General features: G+C 39.9%; 1 protein-coding gene across 1 annotated transcript; it reads right to left on the reverse strand.

The window, feature by feature from the left end:
• Positions 1 to 1534: 1534 nt before the first annotated feature.
• On the reverse strand, positions 1535 to 16086 carry BMP10 (bone morphogenetic protein 10). The gene is made up of 2 exons (XM_077260851.1): positions 14979 to 16086; positions 1535 to 3156 (listed from the first exon to the last, which is right to left on the reverse strand). The coding sequence occupies exons 1-2, from the start codon at positions 15295 to 15297 to the stop codon at positions 2222 to 2224; spliced, it is 1254 nt and encodes a 417-aa protein (XP_077116966.1). The 5' UTR covers positions 15298 to 16086; the 3' UTR covers positions 1535 to 2221.
• Positions 16087 to 24779: the final 8693 nt, after the last annotated feature.

Raw genomic sequence — 24779 nt, forward strand, 5'->3', positions numbered from 1 at the left:
TCTGCCTTTCATTATGCAATTCAGTGTAAATGTAATTACGCCACTGGCACACACAGCCCACGTGTGCTGAGACTTCGCTGTAGAGCACATAAACTAGGGAAAAAGTTACACAATAACATCATGTCACATCCTCTAAATAAAAGTCAAGGAAGCTCTAAGGCTGCCGGGCTGAAGTATGTCAGGCTAATGATATACAGTAAAAGTTTTATAGTCAAGCATCTGAAGGGTTAAGGGTTGGAAGGGCATCTTCCCTGGGTATGGGGTGCCCAAAGGATACCAACAAGCCTTGACCAGGGAACTTCGGTATAGAGATAGGGCAGAAAACTTTGTTATAGGTGAATCTTAGCCTGAGGTCACACAACTGTGTTTTCTCTTAGAGAATTTGGGCCAATTTTTGCTAATCACTTTCTGATCAAGCTCTGATCTGAGTTTGATCATAGTGTGATCTGATTTTCTCGAATGAGAAGATGGAAGAAATAATTTCTTAATCTTATCCATCTTCTCCATTCTGTCAGTCCATGAAAATCGGACTGCACACACGTCATCTGATTTTTTCCACATCTCATTGACTTGCATGGCCTAGTGTGATCCAACTATCGGATGCAAATCAAGCATGCTATGTTTTTTCGTCTGATAGACCCTGCCCAAAGAAAACATCAGGCAAGTGTTCGAGCCCATAGAAGAACTTTGGTCTATGTACGATCCAATATTTTGTCAGATCGCACTTGGACCGAAAATACAGTTGCCTCCATGAGCCTGTTCATTACAGCAGAAGACTTGATGGTGGGTGTATGACTACACTAATAAAACTCTTGATTGTGACTGTAACAACACAACGTACTATTTGTTAAAAAGACGACATGTAATATAAAGTTGGATGATCCAAAGTGGACATGTATTTATAGGAAAAGGAAGAATTATTTACATCTTTCATCCTGAGGCTCATGCAAACTTGCAAAGAGCATTTATGACACAGCTATACAGCCTCCATGCTCTGCTCCATTGGACTTCGTACAAAGATATTCTGTCCATGAAAAAATCATTTTAGGGCATATTGTCTCATATCAAATAGAGAACGCCATGGCTATTTTTTTCTGAAAACTGGCATCAGATAGAGGTAAAATAGTGGCTTCGTGTACCTCTATGGGAACCATCTCAGTACAAAACAATGCTATGATATGGGAGTGCATTAACCTTAAGAGGTTGTCCAGAACTTTTACATTATTGGCCTATCTTTGGCTAGGTCATAAATATCTGATCAGAGGGTGTGCGTGACACTTGGACATCCCTGATGTTCAGCTGTTCGCAGTGCCGGCGGGAAGTGGATGAGTTTAGTTGTGGAGCAGAATTACCCAGCTCTGTAAACTGCATAGTGTCAGCAGTCGGGTAATGTATATCCCACCTCTATTGATTCAAATAGTGGGCAGAAGTGCAGTACCAAGCCATGACCACCATACAGCTGTGCAGCTCCACAACTGAGCACATCAAGCTGCTGGCGGTGCCAGGAGCAAGCAATCAGCGGGGGTGCCGGAAGTCACACCCCACTGAACAGATTTTGATGACCCATCCTAATGATAGACCATCAATTCAGAAGTCCCAGACAACACCTTTAAAGATGAAAATACATTTTTTAAATGGGATGCATACATAATCACTATATCTCCATTACACAACATTGCAGAGATAATGCATTTTTTATAAACGCTGACATTATATATACCGTACTGTATATCTTATATCATAGTAATTTTATTGTGTGACTCTTGATTCCTTTGGTTGAGATAAACTTTCATACTGACCTGTACGTTAGAGGCTAAGTTTATTATCTAGTTAGGGGAGAAATCATTGGGGAATCCAAAATGATTATGACTCAGTTCCTGTTGCTGGACTCCTATGAACCATGCCAGCAAAAACAGCACAACAAGATATACAAATAATTCTGCTTATCAGTTTCAAAGTGACATATTGCGTCCTTGGCAAAAATTTTACAGTTAAGTCCCATTTAGAGATGAAGTTATCAGCAGTGTCAAATTTACAGAACCAGGGTTACTCTGGATCACAAGGACACCTTACAGCTGAAGGGGACCAAGTGGAGGCTTTGCATTTCCTAGTAGCCCTTTAGAAACATATATTAACTGTACACACAATCTTAAATAAACTCTTTAAATAATGAAATACAAAATGTACAAATTTACAAGAAGCCACCTCCTTCCATAGTCTACTATCTGCACCCACATTCTGACACTACCATGCCCTCGTATTTGAACTTGTAAGTAACTACTCCTGCATCCAGATAGAGGATGGATATAGGATCCAGTTTTGTTGCCACACAGCAAGCTTTAGAAGCCTTTTGTGAGTTTTTCATATGGACCAGAGTTTGCACAATGGCGTGTTTGGTTGGCGTGACATTTTCAGTTAATGGATAGGAGCAAACACCTCGGCACTCATAAGCTTCATAGCCTGCTGGGGCAATGATCCACGAATCCCAGCCAATATCCTTAAAATTGATGTAAAGTGAGGTCTTCCTGCAAGCATTGCCCTTTGCATTTCTTCGAATACGAGAACTGGCATCATATATGATGTTGGATCTCATCTGCAAAAGGGACTCCTCACTTGGCATGTTACCTTTTCCCCCAAATTCTAAATTCTCTTGGCCTACTTCCTGTTCATGACTTATCATTTCATTCAGTTCCTCCTTTTCTTCTTTCCTTTCGCTGCTTTGATCATCCGAAAAAACAACAAGCAAGGGTTCGTGCTTGGTTTCTGGTCGCACATCTATGTCCAGTTTTGCATCCACAGAATCTTCCAGATCAATGTCTGGGTTTTGTAAGTGAATCTCCAGCATTCGAGTGGTGAATTCTGATCTACTCCAACGAAGCACACCCTCAGTGATGTCAAACATTTCCCATTCGCTCACTGTTTTATATACCAGCCTAGAGGCCAGTTCCACCACCTTCCTTTCTCCTTGATCATCACTGCATATTTCATAAACAGTAATTTTTCGGCTCACTCCATCATATGGCACCCTGTCTCTTGGAACCAATATGTACAGCTTAAGCTCAGCCATTACTATTGCTTCGTGTTGAGGAATAGACACATTGAAGAATAGAGGGTATTTCTTCACCTCTGGGACATCGCTGTACGGCATGGAAAACTCTGTTTAAAAGATAAATATATATTAGAATCAAAGCCAAAATATAGTGTAAGCAGAACTCAAGTTATCAAGTAATCATCATGTAAATAAGGGAAAAAGGAATTCCAGTGATGCAGCAGGTATGGGAAAGATAAAATCCACAATTTATTGGGTACTTTAAAACAGTGGCAGGTCCTCCATTAGCATAACGACCTACGCGTTTCAGCGTTCAAAGCCTAACTCTTGGTAACCAAGAGTAAGCCTTTGAAAGCCGAAATGCGCAGCAGGTGTGTGAAAGATAAAATCCACACTTTATTAGGTACTTTGGTAACCAAGGGTAGGGTTTTGAAAAACGAAATGCACAGCAGCTGTGTGAAAAATAAAATCCACGGTGTATTGGGTACTTTAGTAACCAAGACTAAGGCTTTGAAAGTCAAAATGTGCAGCAAGTGTGTGAAAGATAAAATCCATGATTTATTGGGTACTTTAGTAACCAAGAATAGGGCTTTGAAAGCCAATACGCGTAAGAAGTTATGTTACTGGAGGAACTGCCACTGTTTTAAAGTACCCATTAAAGCGTGGATTTTATTTTTCACATGCCTTATGCCATGCTGGAATTCCTTTTTCTCTGCTTTTCTATTCAGCCCGTCCCAGGGTGGCTCTGCGTAAGTCTACCAGCTAGTCTTGCTGCAATTGTTTTCACGGTGAGCTGACTATCCTCTCCTCTTCATCCTTAATGTATCATATAAATAACATCTTTGGACCATTGCTAATTGGGAAAACCCTAAAGACCTGCCATGGTAGAAACTCTATGACCCAATCATCTAACCCTTACAATTTGACCCTAGTTAAAGTTGCTCAGATCCTTCCAAGTACTAATTATTCCTGTGTCTAATATATTTTACCCCTTGACAGGTGTCATTGTCAAAGTAATAATCAGAACATCTGTCAGCAGTTTTAATGTGATGCCTGATCGGTGCATATCTAACCATGACTATAAATGACCCTCAACAATGGGCTACGGTTGAGAAAAACTATGGTTCTATGGTCATATTGTCATATTTTACTATCTGAAATGGCCCAGGTAAAATGCTCAATAGTCACGTGGGCTATGGTGCAGCAGCCAGTGACTACTTTTGATCAGTTGACATCCTGTTGGGTGGGACTAGCGTTGAGTTTACGTGCCAAGACATCAATTAAAGAGAAGTGGGTGTACTAAGAACAAGTAGATGTGACTTATCATTGATGTAACACCACCCAGACTATTAAGTTAGTTATGCAGCCTTTTTAGAACTTAATTTCTTCATTCTTGTTAAAGCAGTGACTGAATGGGACCTGTCGCCAGATTTTCCCCATATTAAGTTCTACCACCAAGATAAAGACCTCTTTTACAGCATACTAGAATGCACCTGTATGTTTTGCCTACCACAAGAAACTATTTTTCTTACGTTTAGCTTTCAGCATTATGAATCATAGATTGTATAAATACTACTTAGTGCATATTGGAAAAAAATAGTTTAACTTCAGATTTAGTGGCATGATAATTTTAACTTCTATTAAAACTTGATTAAATGTATTAAAAGAACTGGTCAAACAGCCTAACCTATTCAGATTGTTCATCAGATCTGCCCAATTCTGAGCCAATCTGCAACAAGCTAGATATATATGTAATATTCAATCGAGCACGAAATAAAAATAAGCATGTTATAAATCATTGAGGTGATACGATACAAAAGTGTGTCTGACTATAAAAGATTTCCATCTACGATGACCATCCTACAAAAATCCCTTTCACCCTTTCTACCCTTGCAGTTGCTAAGAACAGGTGCCCTGAAATAGTCCATCTGAAAAGATAGGTCTGCATAGTGTCTGCTCTCACTGCCTCTGGGTCGGTCCCGTGCTGTTAGCACCTTTCCTGCCTGGGAACTTGTGTGCTGAATTTTCACACACTTGTTTGAAGCAGGAGAACGTATGTATTTACAACATATGGTGGTGTGCCTTAGATTAAAGCATCTGCAGAACTGACATTCTGCCGTAGATCGTGCATTCGTTAACAAATAACACATCTTGTGAATTAGACCTTTATCTCTTAGTTCAACATGATTTCCATAAGCAGGAAATTATTGAGAAGAAACTATGATGTCTATATACAAAGCCTCCAAAATCATACTTCAGAGATTTGGAAGGAAGTTGTATTTAGAAGCATAAAAAATAGTTAAGCAATTTAAAGACACATTTAAGGGAACCTGTTATGAAGATTTTACACCTCAAATTAATGGCATGAACGTACAAGCGTTTTCATGCTGATTATATCCATAGCTTGATTGTAGAAATTAGTTTTTCTGGTTTCTGAGAAATCCAGGATTAAAATTGTATGCAAGTGAGCCGCAAGTGCCCCAGGTTTGGGACATTGCCCTTGCAGCATTCCTGCTGTCCATCCTTATTGTCCACCCGCTGCCTGCCTCCTAGGTATGACTGACAGTTCAAAGGAGACAGGTATCTGAAACAAGAGTGACCTGTCCTTTAGACACAAGAGACAGGCAGCGGGAGGGGAAAATGGAGAACGGAAGAGCTGCAAGTGCAATGTTCCACAGTGACCTGTCATTAAGATAAAAGAGACAGGCTGCGGGAGGGGAAAAGGAGAGCTGCAAGCGCAATGTCCCACAGATACCTGTCATTTTGATACAAGAGAAAGGCAGCGGGTGGGGAAAATGGAAAATAGAAGAGCTACAAGTGCAATGTTCCACAGTGACCTGTCGTTAAGACAGAAGAGACAGGCGGTGAGTGGAGAAAAGAAAGGAAGGGCTTAGAGTTGCAAGTGCATTGTCCCACCCCAGAACACTTGTCTCATTTGCATATGATTTCAACTCTGGATTTCTCAGAAACAACAAAATGGCTTTCTACAATCCAGGTATAGATTTATTCAACATGAAAGCCCCTCTACATACATGCCATTAGATATAAAATCCTCCTGACAGGTTCCCTTTAAATTGTTTGTTGGTTGCTAAATTTGCGCTTAGTTGAATAATATTTCCTTTGTTAGAGCAATCAGGCCATTATCTTGAACTGATATAAATGGAAATGGACATAATCCAAATGCAATTTTTTTCAGGAGATGTCCATAGTGGTGAGAGTTCTCATAAAACGATGCACATCCCCTCTTTTGCAGATGCCTTCGTCCTGACTTAAAGAGGTCAGATGATTATCCCGATCAACTCAAGTACGCATCTTTGTAGGACAGAAAGTCTCACCAATACCTTATACTCATCTATTTATGCTCCATAGCCCAAAGAGAGAGGGACCTGTGTGCAGATAAAACATGCTTGTCAGTTGTCACTTCTACAAGAACATCTGGAAGATTTCCAGTCTCCCGGAAGAGATGGAAAAGCTCATGGGCCATGGGCATTGCCGTAGCCTACCAAAACTTCCAGGAAACCATCACTTTCAGAAACTATATTTTGCACGGCGTTCATTTACACATTCACGTGGGTCATAGCCTCTTGCTAGAGCAATGCTATGGCTAAAATTGTTCAAAGCATCCATCTACTGGAATACAGCCTAAACATTTGATAAGACTACCTATAAATGCAACCTAGGAAGCAGCTAGAAAAGGCAGACAGAGCAGTGTCCCTATTTCCATGGTACCTTAGCATCATATGGGGCTCCCAATACACCATGCATGTAATTTAGTCATTTATCCTCAGCCATCAGTTCTAATTTTTTGTCATTTTTATCTGAGCGATGCCAACAGTTTAAGTGAGTTGCTATGCTAAGGAAGACCTATACATACGAGGCCAGAAAGTAAAAAAAAAAGACCCCATAAAAACATTAAATAGTGTTGGAGATGATCACATTATGATAACAGACCACATACTTGGTTTTATCGTAATTAATTATATTAACTTGTTACCACATAACAAGAAACAAAAGTTATCTCTGCAAAACGCACAAACTGCAATCAGAGATTATGGGCAATGAGACTGTCTTTGTTAATTACAACAGATGAAAGTTCATATAAAACTCTGAAGAGCAAATGACCCACTAATGAAGTTTTAATCACAATCAGGTCGTGAGCTGGAAAAAGAGGGGCCCGGTGTGGTTATTGTTTGGAAGTTTGTAGAAATGGTCACACATCAGCGCTATTACTGTAAACCGGAGGAAGGGGTTTATGACTAAAACATGTTTATGGGGAAAGAGTATTGTCAGCTGCCGTATGGACGGTTTGAGTCATTGCTGAATCAAGCAGGGGGTTCTTCAGGTTGATGTGGAAGTGGTAACATATCTAATATACTGGCAGGTAAATCTGAGGTAATGTCACCATCATATTATGTAAAAAAAACTGATATAACTTCAAATAAATCTGAAGTGATATCCCTGTCATTTTTGAACATAATCCTGACATAATCTGAGGTAAATCTTGGAAAATATCACCATCATATTCTGACATACACCTGATAATAAATGTGAGTCTCAGCATATCACCGCCATATTCTCTCATTGCCCCAAACATAGTACATAGCTGTTGGCCAAACTGTAATTCAGCCGACAAGAATCTCTCTGGGCTCCCTCCCTGCTTAGCTCTGCCAAAGGTTCGTATGTTCTCTGATAGCGGATAATCTCAGCACCGAACAAAAGGATTGAACATTGAACCAACAGGACAGATCCTTCTCTGGGAGGCCCTAATACATATTTAGACTGTTGGCCATTCTCGCTGATGTTGGTGGATTTGGACAACTTTATTCTACTGCGAATTGAGGTCTTATAATGCTTGAGGTAATATCAATGTAAAATGCGGTAAAAGACTTGATAAACTCACAGGTAAATCTGATGCAATATTATCATCATGGTTTTGTAAAACACCCTGAAGAGACTCTATCAGTAAGATCAAATCCCCCCAAACTGCATATATGAACATGAAGGTCTTAGAAATGTAATTCCATCAACACCTTTATGTCTTCTATTGGTTGCAGCATTCCCAAAATTTTAATCCATATAGAAAAATTGGCTTTAAGTGCTCTGGGTGCGATAGAGCACTTCTGGAGACTCTGCCTCCTGAAGTTGTTTTCTTACCCAGCACTAGCCTCTTTATCTTGATGAATAGCTCACTACCTGATATTCTTGCCTGGCACCTGACATTACGCAGGCAGATACCAATCACGGTGAAGAGGCTGATGCTAAGTGGGGAAACAACCTTGGGAGGCCAAAGCTTGACAAGTGATCTGTCATGCCCAGAGCACCTAAGGCCATATTTGCACATGAATTTAAATGCTGGTTTCTCAGTAATGCAGCAACAGATAAAAATATAAAGATGTTAAGGGGTTAAGCCTGAATGATCTGCATGCCCATATACTGTATGTGGTTTGGATGAACAGGGAGATTTTACTGATAGATTACCAATAAACATTCACAGGTAAATCTGAAATATCAATATCATATTCTGTAAAAATTACTTACAAAATTGTGATGATATTTCATCATGCAATAGCAACATATCAAATCACTGACCCCTATTTCTAAGTTTATCTGGGAGATAAGAGAAAGATTCATCATACAGTTTTGTGCAGAATTTGTAGTTGTACAAAAATTTTGCAACTTTTGCCATTTTTACCACAGTCCCTTGCAGCTCCAGAAACATTTTGAAAAATGGGTGAAACTTTGCTAAGAGGGAACATAGATGAGCATTGCCCTCAAATTTATGCCACAAAAGTGGTGCAAATTATGAAAAAAAATGTATTCCAGTGCTTGACTGGAGTAACTAGTCTTATTCTGGCACACAAAAAAACCCCGAAAAGATGCTCCAAAGTAATTATGAAGCGCACACTGCTAAATGAATTTAGACCAAGTTACACCAACACTCTCTTGAAGACTGGTGTACAAAACACCAGTCTTTATGATTTGGGACCCCAATCTCTTGTCCATGTGGTGCCACTGCCACTATTTACTGTCCATAGCAGTCTATGAGAAAAAGTGTTTCTGCTTCTAATAAAAAATAGGTTATTTTTTTCTTTTTCTAGATACTGGAGACCTGAAGGTTTTGTTACAAAATTGATTGATATTTGGAACTGTATATACAGTAATTCCTTTCACCACAACTAAAGCTCCAGTTCCAGCTGATGAAAAACAGCCACAAAGCATAATGCTGCTTCCAACATGCTTCACTGTGGGTATGGTGTTCATTTGGTGATCTTAACTAAGCGTTGGCATTTTGATATCCACTGTATACATTAAATGTGGGTCCCACAAAAAGGTGAGACCTAAATCTAGTGTACTTCTGTGTATATTCTGTGCATATGCTATATATGTATGAGATTAGAATATCCCTGTGATGCTAAGTTGCTACATTGATTGTTTCATTTGTTTCACTGAATGAAAATTACAAGTAGAGGAAACTTAGTACTGTCTGCACTACTTTTGCAGGTCAACATAATTTAAAACCAAACAAGCTTTCATGAATCAAATAGATATGTATAAAAAGTGCAAACTGGCTACTTTGGCCCAAATGATGACTGCTATGTGCATTTACCTTTGAGGAGACCATACAGCTTAATACAGTAGCTGTATGTTGAGCTCCCAATACACATGCACTGTCGGTTCAACTGAACATGCATGTGATTTTAATTTGAAGAGAGGAGTAAGACACTTGCCAACATCTCAGGCATTGTCTTTCCATCCCTAAGAGTAAAAGAATCTGGTTTTGAAATGCCACATGCCTGATCCTCCTTTACCTTTTTTTCTTTAATGTCATTTGCTGGGAAAGTCAGGATGCCCAACTGCTCAAAAAATAGATAGCCAACTGTCTTTGCCAAAATCAGGGGAAAAGGACTTGTTTATTCCATGGCCATCTAAAAAACTAAGAGACACTCTTTATATGTAGAAATTCAAAAAAGCCAAGGCACCAATACAGCTTTGATTTTTTAGGCTTGTGAAATGCCAATTATGCCTGTTATGATTTTATTTTAACTAATATGGAATAAACATCAAGCTTTTATCAAGAACCTGCTGCCTTGGTGACTTGGCTTTTCTGAGTTTCTACATTGTTTTTGGACCTGGTGGGAGGCCCTGCCGAGCTTACCACAAGTTTGGTCAATGGTGTATATAAATCTACTATTGAATTAAGATACTCTTTGTATTCATGTGGCCAGGCATGGAGTCACCCACAAGAGAACAGGAGAATCCTCTGATGGGTCCCTGTGGAAGAGTGGGCCACCACTTTCTTATATGAGCTGTACTTGGCACAATATACTTGAATCATTATGTACAGACAAAGGCAACATCTTATTCATTTAACAATCTACACAGTTAATTGTTATACACTGCTGAAAAAAATAAAGCGTACACTTAAACAACACATTGTAACTCCAAGTCAACCACACTTCTGTGAAATCAACCTGTCCAGTTTTGAATCAATTTCTCCTGCTGTTGTGCAAATGGAACAATACAGCAGGTGAAGAAGATAGGCAATTAGCAAGACAACCCTTATAAAGGAGTGGTTCTGCAGGGGGGGACCACAGACTATTTCTCTGTTCTCATCCTTTTTGGCTGTTGTTTTGGTCATTTTTGCATTTTGTCACTCCTCTCACCACTAGAAGTAATGTACAGTAGCATGAGGTGGTGTCTACAACTCACAGAAGTTGCTCAGATACTGCAGCTCATTCAGGATGGCACATCAGTTGTGAACTGTGGCAAGAAGGGTAGCTGTGTCTTTCAGCACAGTGTCCAGAGCAAGGAGCAGATACCAGGAGACATGCCAGTACACCAGGAGATGTGGAGGGGGCCATAAGAGGTCAACAGCCAAGCAGCAGGAAAGGTGCTTTGTGCAAGGAGGAACAGTGCCAGAGCCCTGCAAAATGACATTGCGGGCTCATTCCCCAGACCTGAATACATCTGGGATATCACGTTGCACCACAGACTGTCCAGGAGTTGAATGATGCTTTAATCCAGGTCTGGGAGGAGATCCCTCAGGACAACAATTGCCACCTCATCAGGAGAATGCCCAGGCATTGTAGGGAGGTCATACAGGCACATGGGGGCCACACACACTACTGAGCACCATTTCCTTGTTTTGAGGCATTTCCACTGAAGCTGGATCAGCCTGTAATTTGATTTTCCACTTTGATTTTGAGTATCATTCCAAATCCAGACCTCAATGGGATATTAATTTTGATTACATTGATCATGTTTATGTTTTATTGTTTTCAATGCATTCCACTATGTAATGAACAAAGATTTACAACTGGAATGTTTCACTCAGTGATATCTAGGATGTGGGATTTTAGTGCTCCCTTTATTTTTTGAGCAGTGTATAAATTTGTGATTTAGAATAATGTCATATTTGCATATAGTCGAAAAAAGGGGCCCTGGAGTTGGTTACTTAGGGGCCCTTGACACACCTGTCCAACACTGTCTGTGGCTATGGAAGAGTCTCAGAAACCATTAGTTACTTGCACATAGTTACAGTTTCCACTTGCTGAGTCAAAACATTATGGGCAAGTTTATTTTATGAGATGTGTCATTCAGTCTTAGGAGAGGCTAGTTTTACACTTTTTCCTACTGAGTCAGGCTGCATTAGATTAGAATTCACTGGTCACAATGGACTTTGAAAACTACAAGTGCTGAAAATACTAAATGATCGGTAAAACTTTGAAATCTTGCTTACAACAAGACTTTCTGGACATATTTGGTTAAATTATATTTAAGGTAATTCTTAAAAAATAACAAAACAAGAAAATATGATATAAAATAGATTGTCCAGAATGATCAGATTTTCCAGTAAGGTTCTAAAAATGTATCAGTCAATGGTTGCACCTAACTAACAGCATTGGAATGATATCCTAGAAGGTAATCACTGTCCTTTAGAGGGACTCACAATGATTAGGATGGACAGCCTCTGTAATGGGAACAGACAAGATTTCATCCTCTAGTGATAGGTTTCCAGACTGTATTTCATCCAACTACACACTTCATGTGCCAATTCTCTATAAACAAGACTATGGTTGATACAGCGAACCTCACAATCCAACAGAATGTTCTTTTACTCTTAGAAAGTACTCCTGGGGAATACAGTGTGACGATTGCAGCACTTTCCCCAAATCCAATATAACAAATACTAATGAGCTGCAAAAAAAAATGGAATGTGTCAGAAGTAGAAAGCCTGGATTTGACAGTACTCGGCCCTGAAACATGCACATAAAATCCAGTTTATTATTCACTGACAACCCTTAACATCCATAGGGACACCAGTGATGTGTGACGGCTAACAATACAATATTAAAATTCCCAATTTCAGTTCTGTAAACAGAATGTGGAACATTTGGGGAAAGTAGAAGTTTCTAGATATTCTTATAGTGTGCAATATAGAATAGCCATGAATTTTCCTAGGCTTGGATTACATGCACAATCCAGATAAAAGGCAACAGTCATTAACCACCATGGTCTTACGCCATTGTCTGGGCAATTAAAGAACTTTAACGTTTTGGGTCAACAAAGAAAATAATTGCTTTAATGAGAAATGGATGTATGATCGCCATGTAAAATATTTATCGAGTGTACTGTACTTTTTCAGAAAGTATGGCCCGCTAGGGATCAAGAGAAGTTGAACCATAATTAAAGACAGACGTCCTGTTTGTATATCATACACTTACAGATTTATTCTGGGGAAAAGCCAATCTGACTCTGTAAAAACACCCTTTGTGTTCAAAAGGATTATGGCTCTAGGGTTAATATGTAACAACCCTCAAGTGCATATTTAAGGTTGTACGTTGATATGTATTCTGACAGCACCTATCAAAAGTATACCACCCACTAGTCCTTCCGTAAAACACCCTTATTAGCAATTTCTATTATTTGCACAGCTCGCTGAACATTTATAGAAATGATTTCCTTTTTTTTTTACTGCAGCTTCTGAAATGAATAGAAAACAATTCCTATATAATTTGGAAATATTATAATAAAAATTATATCCTTGTATACACCATAGGCAGAAATGTTGTACTTGCATATGTATTTCAGCTAAGATAACAAGTTGCACTGTCTATAGAAAATACATGCAAAATGCTGCAAAAAACTTAAAAAACAGAACCTAAGATAGAAACAAAATGAACATATACCTTGCTGTAAGTAAATAGAAAGCAAGAAAGCACATAAATAAAATATGGTACTTAGTAAACACTGTTTTCATCCCAAAAAGAGTAAAAGCCATCCCACCAGCGACAAGGTGTACCTTTTCGGGATGGTCCTACATTCTAGTACTAAAACCTCAACTTGTGTAAAAAAAATGACCTCAAAGTGAATAAACGCCAAGAAAGACAGGGGCCCAAGAAAAAATACTTATCAGAAGAATCAATAATTTGAAGCTTTTGGGCCCCAATACAAAATCTGTACTATAGTAGCCCAAAGATTATGTACCATTTATAATAGTCGTGTTGTTTTATGTAGCTGAGGGGCCTATGGATCAGGGCCCATCACAATTATATGATTGTTAAGTTTCCTTTCATTTTGATGCCAACCAAACTTAGGAAATTCTAAGCTTTTAAAGGATTTACTAGATTAAGAAAACATTTATTTTAACCCACAAGATAGCAACAGTATGTTCGATGGGCTGTTTTTGAAATGTAAGTTTTTATACTATTCATGATGCTTAGCTGTAATACCAGGCACAGCCAGTAGATAAGAATGATGCTGTTTCTGAGGAAACTAAATACAACCCTATATTTCTGATCCAGAACAACATCTTTGAGAGAAAAGCCTTATGATAAATGCAATACCTATGTCTTAAAATTGATGTGTATAGTTGTTTAGTTTAAGAACGCTTCATTTGCAAACTTTCATAAGTCAAACCGTTTCCAAAAAAATATTGTATTCCAAATACCCAACTGTAACCTCAAGCAAGAAGTTTAGGTGAGGCCTTTCCCACAACAGAATGACTTTTATATGAGCCTGGAGAGAGATGACTTGATATAAGAGATGAGAAGCAGCTGGAACTATTGTATAAAATTCTCTGATAGTTTGAAGGTTTTGCTTTTCTGAACAAATAAATTGTGAAATGGTTGGATATATTCTACTTTCATGTCTCTATTCTAGAGAAGCGGGAACTTCAGAGGAAATCTCACATGCACAAGCCAACTGAGGTTAACTCTTCAATTGCAATTTTTCCAAAGATTTCTATCATGTATGTTTTTGGGTATGTAAAGCTGATAACATAGGTATTATAAATGTGGAATATGAATTCATACCTACCTTACTTGAGGATACTTATACCCCTGGTTTGGATATCAAATATATTTTATTATGCTACATTTAAATTGGTTTTCAGCATGGAAATCCATAGTATTCTTCTAAGCACAATGTGGTATTATAAGCATTTCTGCCTATAGAACTGTACATGAAAAAAGCAGAACTGGAATGAAGAATGAGCTACACACGTGGTCAAGCCTTCAGGGAACTTGTTTTATAAAGAACCAATGTCAAAGGAGATCGTGGGATGTCTGCTGATCTGACTAGTTAACTAATCTGCCTCTTCCCTTTTCCATACAGTTTGCCCAAACATTGCCATATGGCATCATCTCAGAAGCTCCTCGGTGGATGTGCATGGCTGCCTTCATGTAGAAAAACATTTTAGAACTAGCAAGAAGCAATCATTTCTGAAATGACCTCGTTGCCAAGGAGGAACAGAGCAGAAAACATTTAACAATTTCAATCAGAATTTCAAAAATAGATCTGGATTTCTCAAACCTTACATTTGGCTACCAAATAATCAGTAAATTTAGAATATATTAGATGAAATAGATTTTTTCGATTGGCGAAAAAAAAAAAAAATACTCCAAGGTAGATTCTATCCATGTCTTACCTTCATTTTTGAAGCTGCGTACAATGTTGGCTGAAGGCATTGTTGTTCTGTCCATGGCAAACTTGTTGTAGAGTTCCAGCATGTACTCTGGTGGCTCCACTTTGACAGGTGCCTGCACTGGGATCCCGGAAAGATTTAAGGTTTTCAAGAAGTCATCTTTCATAGTTTCCAGCAAAGAGTTGAAATCGAACCCATCCTGCTCAGAAAGGACTTCATCATATAAAGGCAAATCATCTTCCAAGCCCATGATGGGACTAGTCGATACGCAATGCACCAGTAAACCTACGACCACGTATACCCGCAGAGCGATGGGATCCATTTTCAGTGATTGCTTCTGCTCTGGAATAATCTTAGCTGCCAGTGGTGTCCGGGGTGTCTGTTTTAATCTCTTGAGAGGACAGTCCTTTTGTCATCTGCAGTTGACAAGTATGGAAACACTCATCTGAAACTTGTGACCATTCTCTCTCACACATACACACTCCTTGCTCTCTCTTTCCCTCCCTCTCTCTCTTCTTCCCTTTAAAAAACGCCAGGTTTCACTAATTTGATAACATGTCCCTACAGCATCCCTGCTTCCCTTATCTCCCACACTAGAAGCGTCTCACCAGATTTCGCTGCTATCTCAGAATCCCACTTTTCCTAATGAGCATTTTGTAAACATTTCCATATTCTGACACTGCCTGTGAGATAGGCCAATTTTTCTCTCTGCTAAAGAGGAAAAAAAAAAAAAAGTTTGCCCTTGTTCTGCAGCTAAACTTCCCTGTTGAAGTCTGCCAAAGTTTCCCTCTGAGAAGTTTTATGTGATTTTTAGCTAGCATGCAAGAAGCATGTATAGGCTCAGAGTGAATGAATATATTTTTTCCAGGACAAATTTACATTACCGCGTGAAGCTGCTTTTCTGAAAGAGTATACGCTAAAGCTTAAAAAAAAAAATTGGATCTTCTTCAAAAGAAGGATGGGAAACGTTTTTTGTCTTAACTGTAATATTATGGAGGTCACAACCTTTTTCAGGAATACGTGGGCCTGCAAGTAATTTTCAGCAAATGAGACCTTTTATATCACAGATTTTTAGCAAATGAGATTCTGGTTATATGACTGAATGTGTTGACTGGTGAGAAAGACAACTCCCTGAGAAGATGAGCCTTCCTTAGTATAGACGTAAGCAAATCTTCCCATAAATAGGGTTCCTCTCTAGCAGGATGTGTTGTAATGTTCTCGCCACTTTAAGGAGCCGTTGAACCTTAAACCATATGTTTACTTAAGGAAAGTTCCCAAAAATGAAAAAATCTTGACTTTTTAGAAATGGCCATATTTAAAATATATTTATGATTGTTTGGATGAAGCAATTTTAAACCCAATTATACAATCTTCTGCCTGATAAGTGATGAAAAAATAAAATGCTTCAACACTCACTACCTTTTTGTAACACTATTCTTGCCAAAAGTGATGGAATCCCAAGAGAACCTTTGAAAAGTCATTGGTGACTGTTGAGTGTTATTGTGATCTATTGTATGACAGATCCTCAATTCTTCCAGTACCAATACATCAACACCATTAAAATATCTCAAAGCACCTGTCCTAGATTTACATAAATCATCAAACAGCCAGCAAACATAATAATCAAAGGATAACCAAGAACTTGGTTCTTACCCACTTGGCACATTCAAAAATGTGGCTCACAGGAAAAGGCCTCAGCGTCTTGACAAATTCTGTGTTCCTCAGTACACTTGATCATCCAGTCAGTTTTTATCTGTTGCCATAAAGATACAGCTATCATGGCTGCTGTAAGCTGGCAATAGAGGAAAATAACTGTGGTATACAATCATTAGCTGTCAATCTAATTCACCTGACTTGACCTACAATGTCGAAGCACCGGTCCGAACAATGCAACCCTTACAGTACGTGTCCTTAAATAACCCTAATGCATTGGGACAAATAGCTCAATTTGGGTCATCACTGTCACAATACTGTGTGCTTTTATTTACTTTGTGATGTTATTTTCTGGTTTTACAGTTTCATTGGGCACATGAGGGCATGCTTTATTTATGGATCAACCTTTTTGAGGTGGGTACTGGGTCATTGTAAGGAAGGTGAGATTGATAAGGACAATAATGGGTGTACATCACCATTATTTTCTTCTATTCAAACTATTGGCTTGAAGCAAACATAAAAGCTACATCTACCTGGCAACAAGAAGCTGAATAATCAAGCGTTCTGAGGAGGACACCATTTGTCCAGACACTCGGGCTTGTGAGTCACATCTTATTATTAGGAGCCACAAGACAGATGTGAACAAGGCTGATCAAAGATAAATGTTTCTAAAAACATTTTAATAGTCTCATTGTAATCATAATGTTGTCATACACAAAGGTACACAGGAAATAAAGGAAATCCTACAACTGCCATGACGAGGGGGAGCCGTGTTACTGTTCCTCATGGGCAGTGTCAAGCTGAAAATATTCTCCTCTACAAGTGCACTTGTAAATTGTAATATTGGTAGAGAAAGAATGGGCAACTGACTCATATTCCTCCTCTTCTATATGGTCATTTTTTTCACTTTGGTTCCCCTTTTTTCTTTATGTGTGTCACCCGTGTTCAGGTTATAGATTACAAGGACCCTTGATAATTTCAGCACCAATAAACAGTAAAAAATATTACTGGGATACTTTACTTGGTAAAGCCTACATTTACAAAGATTATCCTGTGCAAATAATGTCTTTCTGGGTCTAAAACTGTGAACCAACATCCAAATAATACTCGCCTTCAGTACATCACCCATCCTATACCTCCATACACTTCTCATAATATATATCCACACTCATTACTGACATACACTGCACACATAACAGCATATACAGTCATGGACGAAAGTGTGGGCACCCTTGAAATTATATTTCTCCAAGAAGAAAATTGCAATTACACATTTTGTTATACACGTTTATTTCCTTTGTGTGTATTGGAACAACCCAAAAATAGAGAAAAAGGATAAATTGGACATAATTTCACTCAAAACCATCAAAATGTGACAAAATTGTTGGCACCCTCAATTTAATATTTGGAATAAATAACTGTAATCAATCGATTCTTATAAGCATCAACAAGCTTCTTAAACCTCTCAACTGGAATTTTAGGCCACTCTTATTTTGCAAACTGTTCCAGGTCTCTCAAATTGAAGAGTGCCTTTTTCCCAACAGCAATTTTAAGATCTATCTACAGGTGTTCAATGGGATCTAGATTAAGACTCATTGCTGGTCACTTCAGAACTCTCCAGTGCTTTGTGTCCATCCATTTCTGGGTGCTTCTTGACGTATGTTTGGGGTCATTGTCCTGCTGGAAGAACCATGACCTAGGACGCAAACCCAGATTTCTCACACTGGGCACTACATTGTGACCCAAAATCTTTTGGTAATCTTCAAATTTCATGATGCCTTGCACACAGTCAAGACACCCAGTGTCAGAGGCAGCAAATCAACCACCAAACATCTTTGAACCTCCACCATATTTGAATTTAGGTACTGTGTTTTTTTTCTTTATATGCCTCATTCCATTTTCGGCAAACAGTAGAAGGATGTGCTTTACGAAAAAGCTCTATCTTGCTATCTTGGTCTCATCTGTCCACAAGACTCTCCCAGAAGGATTTTGGCTTACTCAAGTACATTTTGTCAAAGTGCACTCTACTTTATTATGTCTCTGTGTCAGCAGTGGGATCATCCTGGGTCTTCTGCCATAGAGTTTCACTTCATTCAAGTGTAGATGGATAGTTCGCCCTGACACTGTTTCACCATGAGCCTGCAGGACAGCTTGAATTTCTTTGGAACTTGATTGGGGCTGCTTATCCACCATCCAAACTATTCTGTGTTGCAAACTTTTATAAATTTTTCTCTGCCTTCCTCGTCCAGGGAGATTAGCTACAGGGCCTCCAACAATTGCACTACCCAGGGTGCACCAGGCCCAAGTAAAGATAGCAAACAACACAGGTGCAAATAATACCGATGCAGCCAACCTACAATCAGGAATTGGCTGCTTGGAGCACCCATGCAAAAAAATAGTCTGTATGTGGCATGTTCACACAGGACTGCAAAGTATATGGTGAAAAGCCTATTAATGACGCCATAAATATAGCGGGCTAACCATGATGCATACTGTGTGAACAGAGGCCACAGTGTACAGAGCCATCTAGGGCCCAGGCGCACCCTGGAAAAATGTACAGTGCACCAAAAACATAACAATGTATGCAAGGTATTGGTTGATATTATGGCCACAATATTGAAGCTGCCAACCCACGTCAAGGGTCCTTGTATCTTGGCAGTCCTAATCTAAACAAACACCATTGGAGGAAAACCTCCACTAAACTCAAAAAAAACACCAGAACACAGGCATGCTTACCTGTTCAAGGCCTCCAACAATTGCACTACCCAGGGTGCACCAGGCCCAAGTAAAGATAGCAAACAACACAGGTGCAAATAATACCGATGCAGCCAACCTACAATCAGGAATTGGCTGCTTGGAGCACCCATGCAAAAAAATAGTCTGTATGTGGCATGTTCACACAGGACTGCAAAGTATATGGTGAAAAGCCTATTAATGACGCCATAAATATAGCGGGCTAACCATGATGCATCCTGTGTGAACAGAGGCCACAGTGTACAGAGCCATCTAGGGCCCAGGCGCACCCTGGAAAAATGTACAGTGCACCAAAAACATAACAATGTATGCAAGGTATTGGTTGATATTATGGCCACAATATTGAATCATGGTTAGCCCGCTATATTTATGGCGTCATTAATAGGCTTTTCACCATATACTTTGCAGTCCTGTGTGAACATGCCACATACAGACTATTTTTTTGCATGGGTGCTCCAAGCAGCCAATTCCTGATTGTAGGTTGGCTGCATCGGTATTATTTGCACCTGTGTTGTTTGCTATCTTTACTTGGGCCTGGTGCACCCTGGGTAGTGCAATTGTTGGAGGCCTTGAACAGGTAAGCATGCCTGTGTTCTGGTGTTTTTTTTGAGTTTAGTGGAGGTTTTCCTCCAATGGTGTTTGTTTAGATTAGGACTGCCAAGATACAAGGACCCTTGACGTGGGTTGGCAGCTTCAATATTGTGGCCATAATATCAACCAATACCTTGCATACATTGTTATGTTTTTGGTGCACTGTACATTTTTCCAGGGTGCGCCTGGGCCCTAGATGGCTCTGTACACTGTGGCCTCTGTTCACACAGTATGCATCATGGTTAGCCCGCTATATTTATGGCGTCATTAATAGGCTTTTCACCATATACTTTGCAGTCCTGTGTGAACATGCCACATACAGACTATTTTTTTGCATGGGTGCTCCAAGCAGCCAATTCCTGATTGTAGGTTGGCTGCATCGGTATTATTTGCACCTGTGTTGTTTGCTATCTTTACTTGGGCCTGGTGCACCCTGGGTAGTGCAATTGTTGGAGGCCTTGAACAGGTAAGCATGCCTGTGTTCTGGTGTTTTTTTTGAGTTTAGTGGAGGTTTTCCTCCAATGGTGTTTGTTTAGATTAGGACTGCCAAGATACAAGGACCCTTGACGTGGGTTGGCAGCTTCAATATTGTGGCCATAATATCAACCAATACCTTGCATACATTGTTATGTTTTTGGTGCACTGTACATTTTTCCAGGGTGCGCCTGGGCCCTAGATGGCTCTGTACACTGTGGCCTCTGTTCACACAGGATGCATCATGGTTAGCCCGCTATATTTATGGCGTCATTAATAGGCTTTTCACCATATACTTTGCAGTCCTGTGTGAACATGCCACATACAGACTATTTTTTTGCATGGGTGCTCCAAGCAGCCAATTCCTGATTGTAGGTTGGCTGCATCGGTATTATTTGCACCTGTGTTGTTTGCTATCTTTACTTGGGCCTGGTGCACCCTGGGTAGTGCAATTGTTGGAGGCCTTGAACAGGTAAGCATGCCTGTGTTCTGGTGTTTTTTTTGAGTTTAGTGGAGGTTTTCCTCCAATGGTGTTTGTTTAGATTAGCTACAGGGCTATGGGTTGTATACTTGATTATGTTGCGCTCTGTGGACAAAGGAACATTAAGATCTGTGGAGATGGACTGGTAATCTTGTGATTGTTGATATTTTTTAATAATTTTGGTTCTCAACTCCTCAGACAGTTTTCTTCTCCTATTTCTGTTCTCCATGCTCAGTGTGGCACACACAGATACACAATGCAAAGACTGAGTCAACTTATTCCTTTTTTACTGGTTTAAGATGTGATTTTCATATTGCCCACACCTGTTTCTTGTGTGGCACCCCAGGAGTTCGGGTACCACAGTGGTGCTACCTTCCTCTCGGGGAGGGTAATGCCATGCCTGGAGACAGGAGGGATCCCTTTGGCAGGTAATCTCACATTCAACACATTCTGACTCCAGGCTAGAAGGGGGAGCTCAAAACCCGCTTTAAGGGGAGCTTCCCTGAGATATAGATCCTTGTCTGGAGGAGGAGTTAGTTAGTCTGGTGCAGACAAGAGACAGTGAAGGAGCACAGAGGAACTTAGGAGCTAGAAGAGGCTGCAATAGGGCCCCTCAAAGCTGATCGCAGAAGCCGGGCACCGGGAGCCCAAGGCTGTGTGGAACTGCAAGTCCCACAGCAGAACCGGAGGGCAGAGAGCTGAAAGTAACCTGACCTCATAATACCTGAGGTACTGCCGCATTCCAGAGCCCAGAGTCACCATGTAAAGAGACCCCAGAGAAATGGCTCAAGTTGCCTACGGTGCAGGTACTGTCCCAGGACAGGAGAGCAAGAGAACCTTGTTAGGACACTACAGGCAGCAAGGCATTAATAGACCAGCGCAATGTGGAAGGCTCTCAAACTGACCTATCAAATGGGTTTCCACCTGTCTTCAGGCTGCCTGGACTTCACCTACACCTGTTGCTGGTACCCTGGACTGAGGCTGACTACAACAACAGTAAACCAGGTAAAGACTGCAACCCTGTGTCCTCCGTTTACTTACCGGCAACCAACCATCCTTGCCCACTACACTGGGAGCCCTGGGGACCACACTTCACCTGTGGGAAGTGTTATCATCTTGCTGCAGTAACATCACCCCAGAGGACCTTTAAGCAGCATCGGTCCCCTCTGACCGAGAACCACAGGTGGCGTCACAAACATAAACTTTATTACAAATCCCTTAAAAGACCTTTCCCTTTTGTTTGGGCACCCAGGGCCACGGACCGGGTCGCAGCCACCATGACATCCCCTTTAATTGTGACCGGACCCAGTACCGAGTATTCCCATTGCCCTGGCGGGCGACTCACTTGCCACAGGAGAGTTTGAACGAGCATCTCCTCCTTGAAACAAAGTTGTTTACCCTCATTTTTCGAAATGTTCCAACAATTTTGTCCAATCCATTTTGGGGATTTTGTGTGAAATTATATCCAATTTGCATTTTTTCTCTTTTTCTTGTGTTGTTCCAATACACACAAAGGAAATAAACATGTGTTAAACAAAAGATGTGTAATTGCAATAATTTTCTGGGATAAATACTTCATTTTCTGGAACAATTTCAAGGGTACCAACACTTTTGGCTATTACTGTAATGTCCAAAAATAATATCATACAGTAGTCAAAACACTGTCATGCACTGCTCACATAATACCATCATACACTGTTTCCAAAATACCATCATAGACTGCCTGTAGCCAAGGTCCAGATTATATTTCCTTACTTCATATAGTGCACTAATAAGAAAAACTAAACAATATGAGAGATGATCAAATCCATTTGATCTGAATCAAAGTTATGTCAAATATTTAGGAATTTGTAAAACACAAAGTATTTCGGCAATTTGAGATTCACCTCTTGTGAAATGCCTAAAATGGCTGCAAACATTTTAAACATTGCTGAAGATTGCATGGGCCAGGGAAGAATCACGTGAGCTCTGGTGGGATTCTCACAATAGCTATCACATCACATGATATAGCACAGCCAATCTGGAGGAAACATAATAAGCTGTATAAAAGCAGAAGCAGATAATGCAGCAACCATTTTGTGGTGAATCTGGATAGTGAGAGGACATCATAGCTCACAGTGTAGCCATAAAGTTAATGAGCGAAAACTACAAAACATTCAGGAAACTATAGAGAAAGTGTGTCTGACAGCACAGTAATGAAGAAGATTAGTTAGGCAAACAAAATAATGACATACATTTTTTTCAGGGTAATTTATTTGTAAAATACTGCTGAATATTATGGCACTATATAAATAAAATGAATATTATTATTTGGGGACTTTGGAGTATTTTTGATTTGCCGTGAATCGTTCTGAATTTCTTGGGAAAATTTGGTGGACCTGGTGTATTTCAATTTAAAAAAATGTGCTCATCTCTAGAGTATCTATCATAGGCAGCATGATGCACACAAAACAGAGCCCCATAATGTTATTCAGATGCTACAAATGGAGCTACTGCCCCCCCTATATTTTATTTGGATATGTTGCTTTCCGCAGTGTGTGCCCTACAAGTGACCATAGTTCTGGACAGAATGGAGGGTCCATAAAAGGAGAGTTGCCTATCTGATTCGCTTCATGTAACCTTCTTGTATCTTCGCGTCGTGGCTCTTCCCTTCTTGAGCCCCTCTAACCTTCTCTACCCTTGTGTGATTATCTGGTGCCTTGCCTTGTTTTCCGCTCTGTGACCTGACACCTCTCCGTCCCTGTCAACAGCATATACTGTGTATTACAGCTTGGACACTTAGATACATGAGATAGCAAACTCTGACAAACAGATCTGTGCGTCTTTACTCCAGTACAAATAAGCATAGAGTACAGCTGGCCTTCTGTGATCTATGATCGACACAAACAACAGTTGTACTTCTGCGTATAAAATACTTGATGCAACAACAAACAAATTTTTCATGCTTGGAATCTGAGGATCACAAACCCACTTTTGATATGTTCTACTTCTTGAAAGCTACAAAATTTTGGAGGAAATTGGAAGTTTGTGCTTTCGACACTGTTGAAAACTTATCAACCACACCCAGTGAGAGCAGGAATTTGGACCAATATTAGCTCACCCGAAATCACAAGTAGATAATGATATCAACTGAGAAAAAGTCAGGACTCTGAACATTTTTTATTACCTTTTGTGCATTACTGCCCTCCAAGATGGTGTCTTTGGACTCATGTGCACTGTGTCTTCCTGCTATAAAACTCCACCCCAGCCTTCAGTCTGTGCTAGAGTATTCTGCCTTGCATCCAGCTCCTGACTCTGATGACTCCCTGGCTATATACCTGCTCCTGTGAACCTGTGTGGAGATCCTGCTACTCTGCTCTGAGTTCCTGCTGCATACACCAGTTTCCAGTAATCCTCCTTCATCTGCTGCTCGTGTTTACTTCCATCTGCATTTGCTGGACATGTAAGCTTTGGCTGCTCTGCAAAAACCTGAGACTATTACCCAGGCCTCCCTGGTTGTGCTAAGATATTATTTGAACTGTCTTATAAGCATATCTATCTGTGTTTGGACTACCAAGGACTTTTTTGTGTCAAGTATCCTCAAGAATAATTGTGCTTCATAGACTTTCTGCGTGATTGCATTTTCCTCTGAAGTTTCCTATAGACTGCTAAGCTGCGTTTAATATTTACACCAAGTGTTGTGGACTTGAGTTTCTCTCTGCACCTGTTTGAATCACCGTGTGATAATATAGACTTTACCACTTATAAAACTGTGTCCTGTAGTTGTCTTGTTCCACGCAAAGAGTCTCCTGAATTATCCCCTATAATTATTACAGAAAAATTATGAACCTACCGAAATATGACCCAACCTA

The sequence above is a fragment of the Ranitomeya variabilis genome, chromosome 5, assembly GCF_051348905.1.
Source record: "Ranitomeya variabilis isolate aRanVar5 chromosome 5, aRanVar5.hap1, whole genome shotgun sequence".
Lineage (NCBI taxonomy): Eukaryota > Metazoa > Chordata > Amphibia > Anura > Dendrobatidae > Ranitomeya > Ranitomeya variabilis.